Here is a 17,642-nt window from a genome sequence, read left to right on the forward strand (position 1 = left end):
CGCAGTAGGGAACCGGGAAGTGAAGCCGATTCGCTTCACTTCCTGATTCCCTCACCTAGAATGGTGGCGGCAGCAGCCGAGAGCCGAGCAATCGATCGGCCCTGGCATCGCTGGACCCCGGGACAGGTGAGTGTCCATTTATTAAAAGTCAGCAGCTGTAGTATTTATAGCTGCTGGCTTTTAATATTTTTTTCCCCAGTACAGTCCCGCTTTAAGGTTTATCCACATTCGGGTATTTACCACCGGTATCTGCTGGTTCTCTGAATTGAGAAGGTGACCGTTTTATGACAGGCCTGAACATCCTACCAGGCCAACATGAGCTGTTTTTACAGACCTAGCCTGGTCCTGCTTTCTCTGTTGAGATAACCGTTCCTTTGAAGTTTAAAAACGATGAATTCCTGATACAAGGGAGAAAGGAGGGAGTTCAGGTTTTTCTGTAAGATTACATGGTTAGCCAAGCTGTCATGGCTGCCCCAAGGTTCCAAACATGGTGACTAGCTACAGCTTCTCATGTCCAGTATGTGATATCGTTACATCCACTTCTTCAGTAGGTGGTCCGCTTTAACAAAAAAAAAAGAGAGACCGCTGCGCAAATACGGTGTGACAGAAAGTATTGCAATGACCGCCATTTTGTTCTGTAGGGTGTTAGAACCCCCGAACATTACATATATTTTTTTTAGAGGTAAATTTTATAGCAAAAAAAACAAACTGATTTTAACTTGTAAACAACAAGTTTGAAAAATAGGCCAGACCCTTAAAGAGGAAGTAAACCCTGATGAGTTTACTTCCTCTTTCATTCCCCGCAAAGGTAAAGCATAATGGACTACTATGCATTGCATAGTAGTCCATTATGTGTCACTTACCTGACACAGGAGCCAGTGATGTCACCGCTGTCCCCTGTAGTCCGGCGCATCCATCTTCTCGGTGGGTCTCGCTGCTCCGTCGCTGTCATTCGGTGAAGCCACGATGACGTCACTCCCGCGCATGCGCACGGGAGCCGCCACGCGCGGCATATTGCCGTTGACGGCGGCGCGCTCAGTGCGCCTGCGCGCCGCTGTCTATGGAGCATGCGCCATAGACAGCGGTGCCTGTCTTTCGGCAAATATCTCCTAAACCGTGTAGGTTTAGGAGATATTTCTTGGACCTACAGGTAAGCCTTAATCTAGGCTTACCTGTAGGTCAAAGTGTGTTGTAAGGGTTTACAACCACTTTAACCACTTCAGCCCCGGCGGATAGTCATATGACGCCCACAGATGGGATCTCTAATCCTGGGTGGGCGTCATATGACGTCCTCTCATTCCTGGCCATCTAGGGGGCACGCGCGCCGCCGGCGCTGCGCACCCGCGACATCAATCGGGGACCCGATGCATGTTTCCAGCGGACGTGATGTCCACTGGGCACCCGCGATTGCCCGGGAACACAGCAGGACCGTGGATCTGTGTATGTAAACACACAGATCCACGTCCTGTCAGAGGAGACCGATGGTGTGTTCCCAGTACAGAGGAACACCGATAAGTCTCCTCCCCTTGTGAGTCCCCTCCCCCCACAGTTAGAATCACTCCCATAGGTAACATATTAACCCCTGCAGTGCCCCCTGGTGTTAACCCCTTCCCTGCCAGTCACATTTACACAGTAATCAGTGCAATTTTATAGAACCGATCGCTGTGTAAATGTGAATGGTCCCAAAAATGTGTCAAAGTGTCTGATGTGTCCGCCATAATGTCGCAGTCACAAAAAAAATCGCAAGTCGCCGCCATTACTAGTAAAAAAAAAAAAAAATTGCCATAAATCTATCCCCTATTTTGTAGATGCTATAACTTTTGCACAAACCAATCGATATATGCTTATTGCGATTTTTTTTTTTTACTAAAAATATGTAGAAGAATACGCATCAGCCTAAACTGAGGAATTTTTTTTTTTTAACTGGGATATTTATTATAGCAAAAAGTAAAAAATATTGTGTTTTTTTTTTTTTTTTTAAATTGTCGCTCTTTTTTTGTTTATAGCGCAAAAAATAAAAAACGCAGAGGTGATCAAATACCACCAAAATAAAGCTCTATTTGTGGGGAAAAAAGGACATCAATTTTGTTTGGGTGCAACGTCGCATGACTGCGCAATTGGCAGTTAAAGCGACGCAGTGCCAAATAGCAAAAAGTGCTCTGGTAAGGAAGGGGGTAAAATCCTCCAGGGCTGATGTGATTAAGTGGTTAACCACTTCCCACCCGGCCAATGCATATATACGGCCGGGTGGGAGCCGTCTACTCCTGATAGGACGTTCAGGAACGTCCTTCAGAAGTAGCGGGATCGCGCGCGCGCGTGCCCGATGTGCTTGTGTCACCCGGACACGGCACATCTCAGATCGGCAGGAGGGCTCTGTGATTGGCCCTCCTGATCACATGACGGCCGTGTCCAATCACGGCCATCATGTGATGTAAACAAACAGCCGGTTGCTAGGCAATCGGCTCTCCTCTCCTCACACGGAAGTCATCGCTGAGGAGAGGAGAGCAGATCGCTGCAGCCGGCTGATGATCAGTGAGTATGAGCTGTTTTTTACAGCTTTTTACTCACTGATCACCAGTCTAGTGTCAACACACAACACACCACACAGTACAAACACAGTCCCCACATATGTCCCCAAAACACACATGTCCCCAAAACATACATGTCCCCAAATAATAAAAACACATGTCCCTAATAATAAAAACATGTCCCCCACATATGTCCCACTAAAATCACATGTCCCAATGATTATCTGCACACATATGTACGTGATCACCTGCACACATATGTACATGATCATTTGCCTACATATGTCCCTGATCACACAAACCAATTATTATACACTTAACGGAATTTTTTTTACCAAAAACATGTAGCAGAATACATTTTGGCTTAAATTTATGACAAAATTAGATTTTATTGGATTTCTTTTCAAATAGAAAAAAGAAAATATTGTTTTTTTTTCAAAATTTCCGCTTTTTTTGCTCTTATATCGCAAAAAATAAAAAACGGAGTCGTGAATAAATAACACCAAAATAAAGCTCTATTTGTGCGAACAAAATGATAACAATTTCATTTGGGTACAGTGTAGCATGACCGCACAATTGTCATTGAAAGCGCTAGAGCGATGAAAGCTGAAAATTGGGCTGGGAAGGAAGGGGGCGAAAGTGCCCTGTATTGTAGTGGTTAAATAAATTTGCAAAAATTTCAAACAAACTTCTTTCGCATTGTCATTATGGGGTATTGTTTGTAGAATTTTGAGGAAAATAATGAATTTAATCCATTTTAGAATATGGCTGTAACATACCAAAATGAATACTTTGCGAATGCACTGTATTGTCTGGTAATATGTGCAATAGCATTACAGCCAATAGAGTTTACAGTGTGTTTTATTTTTTTATTTTTTATAAATTATAGTTGAAATTCTGTTTGTCAAAAAGCAATATTATTGTTTGTTTATGATACTGGACATTTTAGCCGACTAAAATATGACTAAAACAATTCAGATGACTAAAATACGACCGAAACTAACTAAAATACATTTTTTGTCAAAAGACTACTAAATTATAATTTGTTGTCAAAAGAAACACTGTGTGGGGGCAATGCCCCCAACACAGGGACACAGCCCCTCTGTCCCAATATGACATCCATGTGGGTGCATGGTCCCGAATACAGGGACACAACCTCCTTGTCCCAATATGACATCCATATGGGTGCAATGCCCCCCAACACAAGAACACAGACTCTTTGTCCCAATATGATATGCATTTGGGTGTAATGCCCTGAACACAAGGACACAACCCCCCTGTCCCAATATGACATCCATGTGGGTGCATAGTCCCCAACACAAGAACACAGCCCCTCTGTCTCAATATGACGTCCATGTGGATACATGGTCCCCAACACAAGAACACAGCCCCTCTGTCTCAAAATGACGTCCATGTGGATGCATGGTCCCCAACACAAGAACACAGCCCCTCTGTCCCAATATGATATCCATGTGGGTGCAATGTCCCAACAGAAGGACACAATCCCTCTGTCCCAATATGACATCCATGTGGGTGTGTGGTCCCCAACACAAGAACACAGCCCCTCTATCCCAATATGACATTCATATGGGTACATAGTCCCCATCACAAGGACACAGCCTCTCTGTCCCAATATGACATCCATGTGGGTGCATGGTCCCCAACACAAGAACACAACCCCCCCCCCCGTCCCAATATGATATCCTTGTGGGTGCAGGGTCCCGAACACAAAGACACAACTCCTGTGTCCCAATATGAAATTCATGTGGGTACATGGTCCTGAACACAAGAACATAGAAGAATACAACAAAATTGCATTTTTGCCAAAAGACCATGTGGGTGCAATGCCCCAACAGAAGGACACAATCCCTCTGTCCCAATATGACATCCATGTGGGTGCGTGGTACCCAACACAAGAACACAGCCCCTCTATCCCAATATGACATCAATGTGGGTACATAGTCCCCATCACAAGGACATAGCCTCTCTGTCCCAATATGACATCTATGTAGGTGCATGGCCCCAAACACAAGAACACAGCCCCTCTGTCCCATTATGACATCCATGTGGGTGCAATGCCCCGAATACAGGGACACAACCCCCCTGTCCCAATATGACATTCATATGGGTGCATGGTCCCAAACACAAGGACACAGCCCCTCTGTCCCAATATGACAGCCATATGGGTGCATGGTCCCCAACACAAGGACACAACCTCTCTGTCCCAATTTTACATCCATGTAGGTGCGTGGTCCCCAACACAAGAACACAGCCCCTCTGTCCCAATATGACATCCATGTGGGTGTAATGCCCTGAGCACAAGGACACAACCCCCCTGTCCCAATATGACATCCATGTGGGTGCATAGTCCCCATCACAAGAACACAGCCCCTCTGTCCCAATATGACATCCATGTGAGTGCATGGGCCCCAACACAAAAACACAGCCTCTCTATCCCAATATGACATCCATATAAGTGCATGGTCCCGAACACAAGGACACAGCTCCCCTGTCCAAATATGACATCCATGTGAGTGCCTAGTCCCCAACACAAGAACACAGCCTCTCTGTCCCAATATGACATCCATGTAGGTGCATGGTCCCAAACAAAAGGACACAACCCCCCTGTCCCAGTATGACATCCATGTGGGTGCAGTGCCCGAACACGAGGACACAGCTCCCCTGTCCCAATATGACATCCATGTGGGTGCATGGTCCCCAACACAAGAACACAATCCCCCCCCCCTCCGTTCCAATATGACATCCTTGTGGGTGCAGGGTCCCGAACACAAAGACACAACTCCTGTGTCCCAATATGACGTCCATGGGGGTACATGGTCCTGAACACAAGAACATAGAAGAACACAAGAAAATTGCATCAGAAACCAAATCAGAATTTGTTGTCAAAGTGAACACTGAGTGGGGGCAGCACCATCAACACAGGGACACAGTCCCTCTGTCTCAATATGACATCCATGTGGGTGCATGGCCCCAAACACAAAAACACAGCCCCTCTGTCTCATTATGACATCCATGTGGGTGTAATGCCCCGAATACAGGGACACAACCCCCCTGTTCCAATATGACATCCATATGGGTGCATGGTCCCCAACACAAGGACACAACCTCTCTGTCCCAATATTACATCCATGTGGGTGTAATGCCCTGAACACAAGGACACAACCCCCCTGTCCCAATATGACATACATGTGGGTTCATAGTCCCCATCACAAGAACACATCCCCTCTGTCCCAATATGACATCCATGTGAGTGCATGGGCCCCAACACAAGAACACAGCCTCTCTGTCCCAATATGACATCCATATAACTGCATGGTCCTGAACACAAGGACACAGCTCCCCTGTCCCAATATGATATCCATATGGGTGCCTGGTCCCCAACACAAGAACACAGCCTCTCTGTCCCAATATGACATCCATGTAGGTGCATGGTCCCGAACACAAGGACACACCCCCCCCCCCCGTCCCAATATGACATCCTTGTGGGTGCAGGGTCCCGAACACAAAGACACAAATCCTCTGTCTCTATATGACATCCTTGTGGGTGCATGGCTCCGAACACAAGGACACAGCCACTCTGTCCCAATATGATATCTATGTGGGTGCGATTTCCAAACACAAGGAGCCACCTCCTTTCTCCAATATGACATCCATGTGGGTGCATGGTCCTGAACACAAGAACATAGCCCCTCTGTCCCAATATGATCTCCATGTGGGTGTAATGCCCCGAACACAAGGACATAATTCCTCTGTCCAAAAATTACATCCATATGGGTGCATGGCCCCGAACACAAGGACACAGCCCCTCTGTCCCAATATGACATTCTTGTGGGTGCGAATGCAGGGACAAAGCTGCTGTGTCCCACTATGACATCCATGTGGGTGCATGGCCCTCAATGCTGTGTTCCAATACAACATCTGTGCAGGTGCATGACTCCAAACACACAGACACAGCCGCTGCGTCCCAATATGAGATCCATGTGGGTGCTGGTACCTTCAGGGCTGTGCACCCACATGGAGAGTGTATTGGGACACAGCAGCTGTATCAATGTGTTTGGGGCCACGCACTGGAATATTCGGGCACACCGGCTGAGTCGGTGCGGTTGGGGCCTTGCACCTGCATGGATGTCATAATGGGACACAATGGCTGTGTCCCATTACACATGAATAGGACTGCCAGCTGGTAAAACACGCCTGCACTGGGCACTGATGTAATTGCCCCGTGTGAATGAGACCTAAATGTGGACACAAAATGAACGGGCGGAGATGAAAAAAACGTCCATCACATTTGGCTCCGATTCAGTAGGGGATCTGCTCACGGATCCTCTGCTGAATGGAGTGGAGTGGCGCCATGTGAAGGGGCCTTTTTACATGTACGTTCAGTCCTGGATCTGCCTTTCCATTTTTGAGACAAATCTAGACTGAGCCACAAGGTACGTCTGGGCGGGTAAGTTTGTTAGGCTAGGTAAAAGAGTGGGGGGACAGGGACCCTTGCCTATTGCCTTTGTGTAACTGGATCTTGTTATGAATGTGACCTGCAGTAATCACAAACGCAGATGAGGCCAAATACATAGTAGAAATTAGATGAAGGAAGGGGCCAGAGAATCCGAAACTTCGAAGGACCAACTGCAACCATTGAAAGCTAACATTGTCAAACGCTTTCTCAACAGCAAGCGTGGTAATAACTACATCGCTGGAGGTGTTGGCTCTTGCTTCTTACAAAACTGCAAGGGCTTTGCAAATATTAGCTGTGGCTGAGTACCCTTTTATGAAGCCCGCCTATACTGGGTGAATCAGGTTGGGCAATATTAAGGCTAGGGTATTGGTGAGAATTTTGGGCGATATGATCCCGGTTCTGTGGAGTCTTGCTTTTTTTCTGGATTAATTTGATGTGAGCCTGATAGCCCGAGGGGAGGTATTGTCTTCCATCTAGGATTGATTGATACACAGAGACTAGCGCCAGAGGCCAATTTGAAGGATTCCAACGTATACTCATCAGGGATCAGAGTCTTGCCATTGGCCAACCTCGCAATAGCTGAAGAAACCTCAATGAGGGTGACTGGGGCATTCAGTTGGTTTAGCAGTGCCGGATCTACCTTTGGGAGAGTGATTGAGCCAAAAAGTATTTTGCAACGGTGCCATCTATGAGGTCATGGCCATATAGATTAGCGTAGAAGCAATCAAGGATGACATTAATGTCCTTGGGGACTGAAGTAAGTTTCCTTGGATGCTTTTCAGAGCTTGAATGTGGGTAGGGGTATGGAGTCCCTTGCATAGACGTGCCAACAATTTTCCTGCCTTATTGCCAAATTTGTGATATTGGAGATCTGCAAAGATTTATGGATTCTTTCCCGAGCATCAGCCCATGGGCCGAAGCGGGCTTCAGCCTCCCTCCAAACCTTTCTGTGGTCGGGGAGTTCTGTTGGGCTAGCTGTATTTGCACCGAACAAAGAGCTACACTCGCTTCACTGTATTGTTTGATTATGTTCTTTTTGTAGCCTATGGAGAACGCAAGGCTCCTACCACGTAACACTGCTTTATGACTACTTTTGCCTCCCAGAAGACATTAGGATTATCTCTGTGGCCAGAATTGGGGGCTATGTAGTCCGACCAAGTGTTTTTAACAATTTCGAGAAGATCTTGATTGTTGGCTAAGTACGATTGGAAACAAAGTTCTGCAGGATGAAGTCTGTTCGATCAACCGAGACCGGGGCATGGTCAGATATTACTATGTCGTGGATGCGGGGATCAGTGGTGTGTTGTAGAAGTATGAAGTTAGAGTAAATCATCAATTGTAGACAGAATGTGATGCGTACGGGGGGGGGGGGGGGAGGGGGGGATATGCTTTACCATCAGGGTGGGCAAACCTCCAAATATCAACCAGTTGCAGGCCATCCACAAAGTATGACAGCAGGGTTTCTACTGTGGAGGGAAGAGCATCCTGAGGGCTTCCGCCTCGGGACTTATCCTTCAAGGGATGCATTACTGATTAGGAGGGGCTGATGAAGGAAGGGGGCTAAATGGGAGGTTAGCTGCTGAAAAAAAACGGTTTAGAGGGGGAGTTTGGAGCATAAATATTAGTGAGGGTCAATTCCCATGATGAAAGCTTCAGCCTACCTGTCACTATACGACCGTCGCTATCCTGATCTAGTGACGTAACATCATAGGGCAGGTTCTTGTGAATGAGTAATAGTACTCCTGCCTTCCCCTTGATAGCTGCCGAGCCGTGAACTTGCCCTACCCACAGTTTACGCATACGGGTGAAGTCTGCCTCGGCTAAGTGGGTTTCCTGCCATAGTGCTATGTCCGTTTTAAGGCGTTTTAGGTTTTGCAGCATTGCTATGCATTTGTGGGAGGAACGAAGCCCCTTAACATTCCAAGAAATAATTCTCATATTAGTTCAACTTTGTAGGGGGATGTTGGATGCAGAGTGGGAAGGGTACAATGTGGTTTAAATATTGAAAAGGACGGTGTTGCCGAGCTGCCACCTAGTGTTCTAGCGTATAGTAAGTGGTGTTTGCCTCTTAAGGGATAGAGTTTGGCAAAACAACTGACCTAACAGGGGTAAAGGGAGTGTAACACAAAGAGTGTTGACTTCTCTTTCTTCCACATGTGTATCACCAATGAGGGTACAGCTTTACCAGAGCAGAGCGCAGTGTTTGCCTATGGGCTGCAGATGATGTAAACCCGATTCGGGTATGTGGGATGCAAAGGACAAAGTATGTGTCCCCACCGTAACGCTATCCTAGGGTGTATGATTTTCCCCCGATAAGACTGTAAGCGACAAATTAGAAAGACAATAATAATTAGCAAATTATTGTGACCAGACAGTTCGGAGCAGGCTAGGCAAGTGGAGGATCCCCCAAAATATTATATAATCAAACTAGGGATGCACCGAATGGGTTTTTTGGTGCCGAAACCAATAACGAAAATGAAAAATACACTAGGCCGAAAACCGAAACCGATGCCGAAACGGCACCGATACCGAAAATGACTGTTTTTTAAAAAATATTTTTATACAGGAGGTGGTCAGAGACTGGGGACATGGTACAGGAAGTGGTCAGAGACTGGGGACATGGTACAGGAGGTGGTCAGAGACTGGCGACATGGTACAGGAGGTGGTCAGAGACTGGCGACATGGTACAGGAGGTGGTCAGAGACTGGCGACATGGTACAGGAGGTGGTCAGAGACTGGCGACATAGTACAGGAGGTGGGCAGAGACTGCATGCATGGTTCAGGAGGTGGTCAGAGACTGCATGCATGGTTCAGGAGGTGGTCAGAGACTGCATGCATGGTTCAGGAGGTGGTCAGAGACTGCACGCATGGTTCAGGAGGTGGTCAAAGACTGCATGCATGGTTCAGCTGGTGGTTTAGCGCCTTCATGCATGGTACAGGAGGTGGTCAGAGACTGGCGACATGGTACAGGAGGTGGTCAGAGACTGGCGACATGGTACAGGAGGTGGTCAGAGACTGGCGACATGGTACAGGAAGTGGTCAGAGACTGGCGACATGGTACAGGAGGTGGTCAGAGACTGCATGCATGGTACAGGAGGTGGTCAGAGACTGGCGACATGGTACAGGAGGTGGTCAGAGACTGGCGACATGGTACAGGAGGTGGTCAGAGACTGGCGACATGGTACAGGAGGTGGTCAGAGACTGGCGACATGGTACAGGAGGTGGTCAGAGACTGGCGACATGGTACAGGAGGTGGTCAGAGACTGCATGCATGGTTCAGGAGGTGGTCAGAGACTGCATGCATGGTTCAGGAGGTGGTCAGAGACTGCATGCATGGTTCAGGAGGTGGTTAGAGACCGCATGCATGGTTCAGGAGGTGGTCAGAGACTGCATGCATGGTACAGGAGGTGGTCAGAGACTGCATGCATGGTACAGGAGGTGGTCAGAGACTAGCTACATGGTACAGGAGGTGGTCAGAGACTGACGACATGGTACAGGAGGTGGTCAGAGACTGCATGCATGGTACAGGAGGTGGTCAGAGACTGGCGACATGGTACAGGAGGTGGTCAGAGACTGCATGCATGGTACAGGAGGTGGCCAGAGACTGGGGACATGGTACAGGAGATGGTCAGAGACAGGGGATACGGTACAGGAGATGGTCAGACTGGGGACACGGTACAGGAGATGGTCAGAGACTGGGGACGTGGTACAGGAGATGTTCAGAGACTGGGGACGTGGTACAGAAGATGGTCAGACTGGGGACATGGTACAGGAGATGGTCAGAGACAGAGGACGTGGTACAGGAGGCATCCCCCATTGCAGCCAGTGTGCCTGTGCCCCATTTTGCAGCCAGTGTGCCCCATTTTGCAGCCAGTGTGCCCCATTTTGCAGCCAGTGTGTCCCATTTTGCAGCCAGCCTGTGCAGGGAAGAGAGCCGCCTCCGCCGCCTGTTTGATCACAGCGTCGGGAACATCACAGCTTTCATTTCAATAGCTGTGTGTTCCCGGCCGCGCGCCGTCACACGCAGCCCCTCCCCCTTGTCCGGGCACTTTGATAGACAGATCATCTGTCCAATCCTGCGGGTGATCTGTCTATCAAAGTGCCCGGACAAGTGGGGGAGGGGCTGTGTGTGACGGCGTGGCCGGGAACACACAGCTATTGAAATGAAAGCTGTGATGTTCCCGGGGCTGTGATGTTCCCGGTGCTGTGATCAAACAGGCGGCAGAGGCGGCTCTCCTGCGCTATGCACCCCCCATGATGGGTGTCACCAGGGGCGGGGGCGGAGCCCCGCCCCCACCCAGGCCACGGCCCATATTCGGCTCCATTATTGGCCGTTTTTCTCTTTCGGCAATTTGCCGAAAAGGGCATTTTTCGGGCCGATATGTTTCGGCGGCCGAAATTTCGGTGCATCACTAAATCAAACACTAAGAGGGGGCACAACTTGTAGCACAAGGTGAATGATACCGATCCATTAGTAATGGGTAGTCCATCTATAGCTTAGCAGTGCATGTTCTGACTTGGGTCATCTGCAAAGCGTGGTCTCTTCGAGAGGTCCTTCCTCGGGCTGTATTGATCTCTAAGGCCAAGTGGGCGAGGTGAGATTGCGTGAGAAGGTGGCTCTACTGGCAGATGTAGATAGGTCTGTAGGTAGTGGGTGGCTTCATCCGGGTGTGATAAATATTTTGGTTCACCAGATGGATCTGTGAAGTGAAGTTTTGCAGAATAGGCCAGTGTAAATTTTAACCCCTTCTGAAAGAGCCACACAAATAGGTTGAAAAGCTTTTCTTCACCGTGACACCTCTTGTGAGTACTATGCGAACATGAGGACTTTATGCCCATCCACTTGGAGAGCTTTGGAGTTGCCAAAGGACCGCATTAGGGCCACACTGTCCGAGTAGTTGAGACATTGGACTAAAACAGGCCAAGGGGAGCCTCTATCGTTCGAGGATGATCCCAGACAATGAGCCCTTTCTACCAGGCATGGAGATGTGAGCCCTAGGGCAACTATAACAAACTTTGTGTAGAATGCCTCTGGAAGGCCTATTATCCCCAAATTATTTTGGCGGGAGCGATTTTCAAGATCATCTAATTTTTCAAGCATATATTTGTTGAGTTTTTGCATATTGCTGATCACTCACCTGGGAACTCTGTACCTCACCCTCAATGTCAGATAATCGATGTTCAAGTTCTGACAGCTTTTTGGCATGATCCCCAAATTCCATTCTCAACTGACAAAATGCCTGCTGCTACTACTCTATCCACGGCAGCTGTGATAGTAGGGGAGAGCAGAGCAGCCACAGCCTAAGCTATCCTACTGTATTGTTCCTTGGGGAGTGAGAGACCTGTGGCTGCCCGTGGAGCGGGTCTCACCTCTGCACCACTTGAGTCCATGCTGTCGCAGCCCGCCATACAGTATTGGTTGCGAGCATGGTGGGGAGAGCGGGGTCTAAGCGGGAGGCAGCAGGGTAGAAGGAGCCGTCGTGGACTAGATATCGGTCCATCTGCTTGTTCCCAGAGGTGTTAGAGTGAGAGAGATGCGTTGATCAAGCGCCCCGAAGGCTACAGGGAACTCTTTGTATGCCGAATGTTCCAGAGCCGCTGAGATTCGCTCCTAACACGAGGAACTGGAAGTTGGGAACCGTATTTTAAAACCGGGAGGGCTCCATGTCTCAAGGGCTGCCTCAAAGTGGATCTAAAGCCAAAACTTTTGGGTGGATGAGGAAAGGGATCATCCAATATTTATAGTTGTCTCCAGAACAAGATACGAGGGGAAACTAGAATGAGGAAACGCGTGTTTCAGTGACAACTAAGAGAGGATTTCCTTAACTGTGTGGTCATTTTCTTCAACTTCCTGTGGTACCTCTGGGATTGGAAGTGAAGTAAATTTCCCCAATTGGACAAAGCAAAAAACCCTGAAATGCCAGTTGTACAATACTTTTTATATGCTGTTTGTACTGTAAATTTTAAAAAAAAATCAATAAACTCAAATGAACCCCCCACCCCCTCGCTCTTCTTCTTCTTCTTTTTTTTTTTTAAAAAACGTTTAACATCTATTTTAAAGTTAATTTATTGTGATGCTTTTAAACTGTATTATGTTCCAAGTATAGCCCGAGACCTATTGACGTGGGAGTATTTAAAAGGATCTGTAGAAGGACGTCATGATGGCGAGCCAACCGTCCCACACATCACTGGGTAAGAGGAGACTTTCATTTTTTGTAAAGGAGAGAAGTATTGAGGATCCACCTAGATACACACATCCTCTGATATAAAGACAAAGAAACAATGTATTCAGTCAGTGTGTGTGTTTCCTACAGATGGATCCAGTAACAGAAATCCCCCAGAGAGATGTCCTCGTCCTCTGTATGCCCGAGACTCCACACAGGAACATCAGGAGATCCCTCAAGCAGTAAGTAGCACTGAGAATCTTGGTAATATTTCATATCAATTAAATATTTCCTTAGGCAGTCTCACTCAGTAAATGTATGTTTGTATTATAGAGTGCAAATATGATTAAAGTAGAAATAAAAGAGGAAGTAGAAGATCCAGAGGAATGGGAACCCCCTCCAGAGATCAGCACAGGTGAGGAATCAACACTAAACCTAGAGAAGAGTCCCAGATTCTCCTTGTTCAATCACTACAACAATCTCTTCTTCTCCCCCCTCCTCTGTCAGTAGACAGTAATGGGGAGAGAGTATGTGCCCTGTAGGTAGGTACTGGGCATATCTCTGTGAATATCTCCTAAACTTGCACAGTTTAGGAGATATTCAGAGTACATGCAGCCGATGTCACCGGCGGATGTACTCTGAAGGTCCTGCTTACTGTGCCGGAGCTTCAGAGACCGTGCCGTAAACGGTGGCTCGCGCAAGCATTCGCTGGAGTGACATTTCTGTGCCTCCGGCCACTCATGTAGCTGGAGGACGCAAACCCGGAAGGAAGACCGGAGGAAGATGGAAGCCCTCTCAGCGATGACAATACGGCGCTGGAGGGCTTTGTTGTAAGGTAAGTCTCTCATAATGTGCCAGCATGCGATGCATACTAGCACATTATGACATTGCCTTGCAGGGGATTTTATTTCCATTAAATGCGGTTTACTACTGCTTTAAGGCTTTAAAACCACTTTAACACTATCATAAAGGGTTAACAAACCAGGTGACAGATATTCTTGATGGAGATATTGGGGGTCTATTAGACCTCAATGTAACCCCTGCCCTGCTAAGCTAGCAATGATCTGATCAGTTAGCTGCTTCCCTGGCTGTATCAGCCAAGGAATGATAGCTCTGAAATTTGGGGGGGGGCAATGATCTTGTGCTGAACCTTTCACTCTCTGGACCTACTAAGAGCATCCAAATGGCTGAAGTGTTTAAAGAGAATGCAAAAAACGACAACAATCTCTTCTCCTCCCCCTCCTCTGTCAGTAGACAGTAATGGGGAGACAGTATGTGCCCAGTGGGGGAGTCAGGAGCCATCAGCCTCTATTAGACTCTGGCTTGCCTCCTCACATCATGTAATTTTGTGTTACCAGCCAAGAGACGTGACCAGTCCCCCCCCCCCCCCCCCCCCCACACACACTCTCTGGAGTCTCTCATACATCTCAATACAGAGGGCTTCTCTCTCATCTTTATTCACAGACCGCAGAGCTGCTCGGAGAGTGGTCAGTCTTGAGGAGGAAGAAGGACCTGTGAGGATTAAAGAGGAGGAAATCCCATTAAACATCAGCACAGGTGAGCAATAAACAAACAGAAACATTTGCTCCACTGAATCATCCTTATCAAGACCACAGGGATGTGAGATTCCTCTACTTACAATCTAGTTGACAGGTGTTGGCCATGAAAGGAGGGAAGTCTCCTTTTTAAGGATAAATTCACTTAAAAAAAATAAAAATAAATGCACATTTCTTTAATCGTACATCACGGGACACAGAGCCATAGTAATTACTATGTGGGTTATAGTCCACCTTCAGGTGCTGGACACTGGCACACCCTTAACAGGAAGTTGCCTCCCTTAATAACCCCTCCCATACCGGGAGTATCTCCGTTTTTTCGCCAGTGTCTAAGGTGTTGGTCACAAGTAAAGATGTGCTGTGCTGAGCTCCACTGGAGCAATGCTTGCTGGGGCTAGCTGTGCAGCCGGATCCATTCAAAGTGTCTTTTAGGCCAAATTGAATGGTGCCCGGGCCTTGTATCCAAAGAAACAAGGTTTTGCTTGTAAACGCTTCTCTTTTTAGAGAGCTGGACCCCAGGATCCAGTACTTTTGATATTAAGGCTATAAAGTTTTATTGGCAGGGTGCTATTACAGGTCCAGGATTGTGGGTTCCCCGAGGGTCCCCGATTCCTGAAGATTTGTTAACAGAACCCACCGTGAAGGGTGAAGATTTGGTCTGTTGGTTTTACCACAGAAAACCCTGTGTCGGGAAAGGTAAGTGGAGTTTTCTAAGGAATTTTTAAATTTTCTTATGAAATGTCTCCTTTAAAGTAAATGTTGTCTTGCTTAAGTGTCACCACTGGAGACTGTATGGAGCACGTACCTTCTCATGCTTTGCTCAGAGATCACGCTGTGTCACAGAAGCATCAGACTTTTTTTCCCTCCGGCTAGCAGACAGACCTCTGGTAAGTTTGGGGGGTTTTGGTTCCTCCAGACACACCCACCTGGGCTTAACTCTTCCCCTCTTCATGGGGCTGAGTATAAGGGAGAACTAAAGACTATCGGCAGTGCTGTTTTCTTTTACCACCCCTACTCGGCGGCCTCCAGGTCTCCTCCATGCCATCCTTCCCTCACTCACAAGCCGATCCCGTCGGATCGGTGGCCCGTGCTTGTGCGGGAAAACTCTTTTTTTGAAAGAGAAAGGATGGGGGGCATGGTGCGATGTGGGGGAGGAGCTTAGTGCAGCGTTGGCGTCCTTCAATGCAGGAGTGTGTATATAAAAAAAAAGAAACTCCATTTGCGCTGGCTGCAAAATTGTCGGAGAGACATCAGAGCAAAGAGGAGCATGAAAGAGGTTTTGGTGACACAGGCATTTCCTATTTGACACATTTACTATTTGCATCAGGCTGAGCATTAATAGCAGCGGCAGTGGCTGGACTATTGCTCAAGCGGAGGATGCGATTTCTTCTGGTAGTACCTCTGCTTTGTGCATCGGGCTAAGGTCAGAGGGGGGGTTGAAACACGCCCAAAAAAGAGCTAATAGGGTCTCCCCCAAGCTCTGCAAAGCCTACTCATCTCTAAAAATGGCATCCTCCCATGAGGTGGGGTGGCTGGTCAAGAGTGAGTATCGGGACCATGAAATGTTTGCAACTGTTTTCAACTGCAGCCCCTGTTTATTTTACTAAAAAGATATGTTTTCCCCAGCCATGATAGGTTTTAAAAAAAAAAAAAAAGTTTAGCAACTTTAATCGCATCCCAGTGTAGGTCAAAATGTAACCGATTCTCTTCCATTGCCCAGGACCCGCAAACTGAGGAACTAGGGGTGGGAGAAGAAGAATTCCATCAGGGGACCGTGGTTAGGCTGATGGCTCCTCTTCTGAGGTGTCAAATGCGGAAGAATCAGCTGTTTCCAACTTAAGATGTATGGTGCAATTTCTTGCTGAATGGTCCGCTCCACATTTATGTACCCTTAACTGAGTGTTTGTGTTCACTAAAGCCTCCTCAAGCTGTGCATGCTTTTTCCCTTTTTCCTGTCCATTCATTGTTGGAAATGTTTTTTTTTTTGTATCTGAGATCACTCAGATAAGCATTATTTTCCCTACTAAAAAGTTTTCACACTTTATCCTATGGTGGAGGAAATTCACTAAGTAGGGTATACCAACAATTAAAGCTGCTAGATCCTCCGTGAATAAGGGTTTGACTTGTCCAGCAGACAATGCTCAAATGTTTGGGATCCAACGGATAAAAAGTTGGAATTCCTATTTAAAAAAAAAAAAAAACAGATTGAGTGCTTCAGCCTGCGCTGACAGTAATTGCTTAACCACTTGCTTACTGGGCACCTAAACCCCCCTCCTGTACAGACCAATTTTCAGCTTTCAGCGCTGTCGCATTTTGACAATTGCGCGGTCATACAACACTGTACCCAAATGAAATTTTTATCATTTTTTTACCATAAATAGAGCTTTCTTTTGGTGGTCTTTGATCACCTCTGCGGTTTTTATTTTTTGTTAAAAAAATTGAAAAAGAACGAATTAAAAAAATATATATATATTTTTTTATATTTTGTTAAAAAAATTTGCAAACAGGTAATTTTTCTCCTTCTTTGATGTACGCTGATGAGGCGGGAGTGATGGGCACTGATGGGTGGCAGTGATGGGCACTGATTTCTTACACTGATAGGCAGCACTGCTAGGTGGCACTGATTGGCACCACTGGTGGGCATTGATAGGATGCACAGATGGGCATTGATAGGTGGCACTGGTGGGCACTGTGGGCAGTGGCAGGTGACAATGACAGGTGGCACTGGCAGGGGGTACTGAATGGCACAGAGGAGGCAGATGGACCTTTATGTTAAAAGGGACCGATGTCCCTTTTAACATAAGCCGGTGATCAGCTTTTTTTTTTCTCCTCGCGCTGTCAGCGTGAGGAGAAAAATAACGATCACCAAGCTTTTGTTTACATCATTTGATCAGCTGTCATCTGATCACATGGTAAG

The 17,642-nt window shown here is 47.2% G+C and overlaps 1 protein-coding gene across 3 annotated transcripts in view; it reads left to right on the forward strand.

Annotated features, from left to right (window-relative positions):
• LOC143986635 (uncharacterized) overlaps positions 1-17,642 on the forward strand; it is a 51,863-nt gene that overhangs the window by 6,522 nt on the left and 27,699 nt on the right. For 2 of the 3 annotated variants that reach the window (XM_077485044.1, XM_077485046.1), the window contains exons 2-5: positions 13,113-13,197; positions 13,320-13,411; positions 13,503-13,584; positions 14,634-14,726. In XM_077485044.1, coding sequence (XP_077341170.1) covers positions 13,164-13,197; positions 13,320-13,411; positions 13,503-13,584; positions 14,634-14,726 — 301 coding nt within the window. In that variant the 5' untranslated portion in view covers positions 13,113-13,163. Of the gene's footprint in view, positions 1-13,107; positions 13,198-13,319; positions 13,412-13,502; positions 13,585-14,633; positions 14,727-17,642 lie in introns of all 3 variants that reach the window. The other variant, XM_077485045.1, reaches the window with a different exon arrangement.

Source organism: Lithobates pipiens, unplaced genomic scaffold, assembly GCF_037356315.1.
Source record: "Lithobates pipiens isolate NorthernLeopardFrog02 unplaced genomic scaffold, aLitPip1_a1.2 Scaffold_174, whole genome shotgun sequence".
Taxonomy (NCBI): domain Eukaryota; kingdom Metazoa; phylum Chordata; class Amphibia; order Anura; family Ranidae; genus Lithobates; species Lithobates pipiens.